The 6578-nt window shown below is 48.2% G+C and overlaps 1 protein-coding gene across 1 annotated transcript in view; it reads right to left on the minus strand.

Annotated features, from left to right (window-relative positions):
* MED13 (mediator complex subunit 13) overlaps positions 1–5966 on the minus strand; it is a 54803-nt gene extending 48837 nt beyond the window's left edge. Inside the window, exons 1-2 of the mRNA XM_062617134.1 lie at positions 3840–5966; positions 1664–1898 (exon numbers count right to left, since the gene is read on the minus strand). Coding sequence (XP_062473118.1) covers positions 1664–1898; positions 3840–3905 — 301 coding nt within the window. The 5' untranslated portion in view covers positions 3906–5966. The remainder of the gene's footprint in view (positions 1–1663; positions 1899–3839) is intronic.
* Positions 5967–6578: the final 612 nt, after the last annotated feature.

Consider the following 6578-nt stretch of genomic DNA (forward strand, 5'->3'; position numbering starts at 1 on the left):
CTTATACCCTAAGAGAGGTTAAGAGTTGATAAGTAGTTAGGATGATACGTGCTTAAAGTGTAATGCCATAAAAGCACAAACGTTCAGCTACTAAACACTACTGTTCTCAAAAGGTACCTCTATACTAAATCACTAGCAGATAGATTCAAGAGAGCATGCAAAGCTGGTCAAACAAATTATTTTGGTGGGCACGTAGTGCAGAAATGAACCCTCCAAATGGCTTAACTTTTATTTGATCTTCCAGTCAGAAAATAACGTAACATACTTGTCACAGTTCAATCCTACCATACAACAGCATACAAAATCTACAACAGATACTTGTGCGCAACTGTCGGTCTTTGCTCATGGCAGGCCCAGACCAAAACCAGCATTTAGCCTAAGTTACACCTCAGTCACAAAGAGGATGCTCCCTGCAGGTCAAGACTGAGCTTATCCATAAGGCAAAATGAGGAAGCCTTACATGCACCAAAATATCAAGTAACCTACAGTAGAAATGCCATTTAAGGCACAAAGTTGTAATGCCAGGACAGACAGGAATATAAGCAACATCCCAATCTTTGAAGTCAATTATCCAAAGAAATAAACATCATTTTAGTGAGTCAATTGTTTTTCATTATTTTTTACTGAAAATTCCAAACAACATAAAACTGCTTCAAGTCAACTTCCTTGGCGGCACTTCAAACTCATATTTGTTCTTTGGCTTATCCACAAACACAGACGGCATTAACAATTTCTGGTTACCAGGTCACCAAACCTTGGTCTCATTTTACACTTCAGTAATCTGAACACTGCACATTATTTGAAAGGAAAGTGGAGTGAAACAACTTTTTTCTTTTCCCCTAGAATTAGTACAGTCTCACCACTAGACTTACACAGTTTGAAAACCTAACTTCATCATCTTACTGATAAGCAACTGGGAAGCCACCTACTAACTGGAAAGCCGTCTACCTTGGCAACTGAGATTACCAAGTAAACATTTTCAATTTTGAAGTACAACGTTATTGAGAAATGTAAACATTGTCAGTCTTTCAAAAGCCTAAGTTTGAAAGCAGGTACAAGTTCAGAGCAGTGGGAAAGACGGGGAGAGAAATAAAAATACAAGGTGTAGAGAGATTCCTACACTTGGAAACAGCCAGTTAGTTCCAGATGCTGTCTTTTGAGGGCTTCTCACTGATGATTTGACTTCCAATTGAAACAACTCCATAGGTTCAAAAGTTGTACAGATCTCTACCATTCTTATTACATAATAAAATGGGGTTTCACTATTTGAATTTGAAAGTTCTAATTGCCCAACAAAAGGAATCTTATCAAAACATGTTTAAGACATCACTTGTGAATCACAGGCACGGCTTTCGGCACAGCTTTCTTGTGAAGAAGCTGCCAAAAATCATAGGCTTGTTTTCAGAGTGGAGAACAAAAACTTGTTTCTTTAAAATCTAGCAGTCCAAGATGACCTAAACACAGACAGGAGCTGTTGGACCACTGTGCTGCCATAATAAACTGGTGTTGATTGCAGCAATAAATTTATCTTAACTATAGACAACAGTCCAGTGAGTGCAGATTTTCTAAGGGCTAGCAACAGATTATCTAGGGGGTGTCAGAAGACAGCACTGAGTAAAAGCATCGTTTCACTGACCAAAAGAAGGTATTAATTTCCTCCTACCTGAGAGATCATGATGAATAAGGTCAGCAAAGTTGGGGTCATCACCCCACCAAAATATCCATAGCTCCCTGCGTCCCGGTCTCTGGTCTCGGCGCCAAACACTGAGTACATCCGCCTTCAGACAGCGGCTGAAGCTGCTCAAAATAGGGTCTTCTTCCGTGACCGGGAAGAGAATCGGGGCAGATGTTGGACCCTGCCATACATATCGCTTCCATTTAATCCCAGTTAGATCAGCCTAAGAGAAGGAAAAGAACAACTGGTCAGACAGTGGGGTAGGTACACCCCCAACAGAAACATCCTGCTATGACAAGATGATGATGATGGTGGTGGCACAGGAAGAGTCAGGTGGAAGGGAAAAGGAAGGATTAATACAGTAAAATTTTTAACAGAAACCATACTTGTTGTGTACCTTAGAAGATAAAACTCTAAATAATCAGGCTCCCTGTTTTAAAAGATCCTTCAATAACTGCAATAAAGCAAGAGCTGTTTAAAGCAAAGCAGCATTAAGATTATAGAGAGAAAAGTCTGACTTGATTTAAAATAAAAAAGTGAAAGATGAGTGAATAATGTATTTATTTGCAGACTGCAACTGTCCAATCTACTAAACACGTCTCTTAGCAAAGAGCGCCTTTCTTTTTGCTCACTTATGCATACACCAGCTTTTCAACCTAAGATTACTCTAGGGAAATAGATAATAAAGTAAATCTAACTCAAGCATACATTCTTCCAGTCATGTACTACTTTGGAAGATCGCACAAGTTTCTTCATTGTAAAAACTCGCTGTATCTCACACAGGTACACTTATTTTACCAAAAGCTATCACACTTTCATTCCTCACACCGCATTTTATGAATTTAAATCTTGGTTTTACCATTAAATTACATATCAGGCTTGTGTCCGCATTGATTATGATCCACTATATCCTCTTCTAGGCAAAAATTCTTTTGGCTTTATAAAGTAAGAGAGTTACTACTATATGTAACAGGAAATAGACAATTCCTGGTGTATCCACAATGCAATACCTCACGAAGTTTTACACTAAGCTTTTTCACATGAGGACAGTCACCTTGAGGCATGTAGGGGAGGGCACTGCCCCCCGGGCTCTTTATGTGAAGGGAGCAAATGCCAGCCTACCTTGTTCCAAGAAGTCACTATTTTTTTCTTCCCAATATGACAACACACAAAACCATTGCTGCAACATTTAAACCTAACATGGCAGCCTTCCTGTCTTCAGGAGAAGAAGCAATTTATACCAAAGGTAGTCTGTAACAGTTGATACTTTAAAAAGACTCCAAGACTTAAAAATGTACTAATATGGAGCCGCAGGCCTGGTGCAGGCTGCAGACATGTTCAGGCTGTCCAGGTTCCCCTCCACCCAAAAATATTAGTACCACAGCTTGGCTCAGGTTTTTACTTATAACAACCCCCAGAATAACAAATACCAGCCAGTCAGCTAAGATCAGCTAATTTGCATTAAAAAGCAGATGAAACAGCTCTGCACAGCCACCAGAAATTGCATCACAGCCCAGTTACATCAAATTTACTTTGGGGGCTACCAAAATCAACAATGTGAACGATTTCATACTTGGGTTAAAGAGAAAAAAAAGACTACAAAATGGTGCACAACAAAACATAAGACACCACTGCTTCACTGGGAGCATCACCAAAAGCAAAGCTCCAGAACAACAAGAAGCAGCAAAAGAGATCACTTTGAAAGCAAGGAAGAACGGAGGTTTCGGATCAATTTCTCCGGGATGTCACGAGTGGGGACATGAAAGAGAAAGTTCCCCGAGACGTGGGGCTGAAAGGAGAAGGCTCAGATCTCCTTACCTCCTGCGAGAAACAGCTGGTTCAGAAGCAGAGGTAGGAAGATGGGGAGAAAGGAGGAAAAGTTGCAGGCGAGGAAAGGGAAAAGGCGAGTTGCAGGGAGGATACTCTCCAGGAAGAAACCGGAGGGAGGGGCAAGGCGAGACAGACAGCGATGGAGGGGGAACCAGAGGGGCATGGGAGAGTTGGCTGGCTCCAGGCAGGGCCTACTCTGAGGACTCATCCAACAGAAGCTATGCTAAAAATGGCTGCTTTGCTTCCACTACCCCTTCTTCCCCTCCCCCAAACCTCCTCTCTCTCCCACCCCGTGTCTATCCGTACGTGTGTGTGTGCCGGTGGCCGCACTTACCAGGCAGAAGAGGTTGGAATGGCAATCCTCCAGGCTGGCCCCGTTCGGCACGAAGCAGGAACTCATCCTCACAGCCACAACCCACACGCCATTATCCCACAGCCTCCGACAAGAAAGAAAGAGACAGACAGAGAGAGGGAGACAGACACCGAGAGGGAAAGGGGGGAGGGGGGACTCTGCACACGCACAAATAATAATACAATTAAATAAGGGATTTACATAGGGACACACAGGCACGCGAAATAGTGGCAGGATAAATAACCCGGGAGGAGAGCGGTACCGGAGAGGGGGTAAAAAACAGATTTAAAAATAAGAATAATTAAAAAAAATTAGAGAGAAACTCGGAACGTTTTCTCTCCTTATGGATAGCAAACGCGGGGTGGGGGGTAAAACCACCGTGGAAGGGGAGAACAGAAAGAGGGAGGTGGTAAGTAATCCAACGACGGGAGATTAAGATCAAAATCCTCCCTGTTCCTCTTGTCTTCTCATTCGCATAAGGAGGAGAGGGAGAGGAGGTAAGGTGAAGGGGTAATTGATCCAACAGGAGAATAAAACCAGGGTAATTAATCCAGGGGGGCTAGGGGTAAAAATCAGTTGACATCCCTCCTTCCTCTCTTCTCAGATGCCAAGCAAGAGTAGCAGGGAACAAAATAAATAATCCAGTGGGGGTAATTAATCCAGAAACCTCCCTCCTCTTCCTCCTGTTTCTTTAGTCATCAGACGAGAAAAGGGGCAAATTGTGGAATGACTGGGAAGGATTGGCTGTGGGAGAGAGAGAAAAATCCAGGCTCGTCTCTTCGGAGTCCGAGGGCAACAGGGTGTGTGTGGGGGGGTCAGATTCTTCTCCCCTGCTCCAAAAATATTCCGAATAAATTAAAATTTAATCTCATAAACCCAAACTTCAGATGCCAGAGGGCGAGTCTGGAGAATTCATAAAAGCAGGACACGAAAAATGTCCTGGGGTATACCCCAAAAACACATCTGCGGGGGTAGGCGAAGGGGGGAAGGTGTTCCTTGAGAGAGAAAGGCCGCAAAAGTCTCCTTAGCAGCCCAGCGGGGGATTAAATTCCCCCGTGGAAACCCCCCCCTCCCCAAAACGAAATAGTCCTGGCAGAGAGGGCGAAACCAAAATATCCTCTGCTGGGTAAAAAAATCTTTCCGTGGGGAATGGAAGAAGGGGGAGAGGGGTGGAAGGAGGAAATTGCGGGTGACCCTCGAAGTCTCTTCGGGGAAGGATGGAGGAGTCTCCCGGAGGCCGATCCCCAGTCTCTTCGGAAGAGAAGGCAGGGGTAAAGCGCAGAGTGTCTTCAGGGAAGCTCGCCCCCCCCACCCCCCAGCTGTCCTTCGGGGCCGAGGGAGCCCCACGGAGTCCACCGGGCTGGGTGGGTCTCTTCAGGGGAGCCCGGACCCAGCCAAGTTCTCGCCGAGCGCCGGAGGAAGGGGGGTTCCGGGGCAGGGAGGGCCCCCTCCACCGCGCCTAAACCCCGCAAGACCCCTGCGAGCGGGTGGGGGGAGGCGAGGCGGGGAGGGACCGGCCTCGCAGCTGGGCTGGTCCCTTACAAAAAATGAATGTTTTCCCTTTAAAAAACAAAACCGGCAAAGAAAGGGGGGAGGGGGGGATAAAAATACAAAACGATAGTCTTCAAGCGGAGCGATGTCTTCCGCGGGGAGGGGGAGGAGAGGAGCGAGCCCCGAGACCCTCCCGTCGGGGCGGCGGCCCCGTCTCTCCTCAGGTGAGGGGGCTCCGGGAGCCCGTCGAGCCGGCGGCTGCTGCGGGAAGGCTCCGCGCCGCCCCGCTGCGGCGGCCCCGCGGGGGCAGTGGGCGGAGGGCCCCCTCCCCGAGGTCTTCTCGTGAGGGCGGGGAGGCGGCGGCGGCCGAGCCCGGGGCTCTCCTCAGCCGGAAGGGCCGCGGGGGAAGGGGTCAGAACGCCACAATTCCCGGCCCCGCCGTGTGCCGAGACACAGGGACGCGGCGGCCGTTGCTGCTGCTGCTGCTGCTGGCGGCGGAGTCGGTGCCCCGAAGCCCCCGCCGGCGGGTCTCCTCCTCCTCCTCCTCGCTTCCCCTCAGCGGTGCCTCTGTCGGCGGCTGCCCGGCCGCGGCATCCCGGCTCCCCCTCAGCGCGTCTCCCCCATGTCGCGTCGCGGGGAGGCGGGGGGGGGATTCTTCCGCCGTTTAATTCCGAGACCCTTTTTCTTTACGTTGCTCGTTGGGAGGCCGCCATCTAGCGGCCGTGTCGAGGTTTGTGCGCAGAGGCGCTGGGGACGCGGGTTCGAGTCCTGCCTCCCCGCCAGGCCCCGGGGCGGTGGGCCCTGTCGACCCCCGGATTGAGCATCGTCCCGGGGCATGTTTCCCATGCCTCCACGTCGGCCGGTCAGAATCGGGGCACAGCCTGCCCCATCTCCCCACCAGTAAAGCACTGACCCCGGCACCCCCAGTGCAAACTTCACCCTTTGGCAGAGTTTTCCCCAGATCCGTGGAGCAAAATTCCATCCTATAGCTCTCAGAGCCTTTTTAAATAAAAGATATACAAGCGTTTGGAAGGCTTGCACTAATATTTAATGTAAGCATTAATGCTTTCACTAGTCCCACTGACACTGTATGTGTTGGAGCAGAACTGTACGCCGAAATTCCATCTTTTTTTCATGCACAGATACATAGCGTACAGTTTATGAGGATGAAGTAGGTGGTTTCTCTGTTACTATGCAGAGATTTGCAGAAGGACTTTGAAATTATTCAGA

Source organism: Pezoporus occidentalis, unplaced genomic scaffold (genome assembly GCF_034315485.1).
Source record: "Pezoporus occidentalis ecotype Australia unplaced genomic scaffold, CSIRO_AGI_Poc_V1 ctg192, whole genome shotgun sequence".
Classification (NCBI taxonomy): Eukaryota; Metazoa; Chordata; class Aves; order Psittaciformes; family Psittacidae; genus Pezoporus; species Pezoporus occidentalis.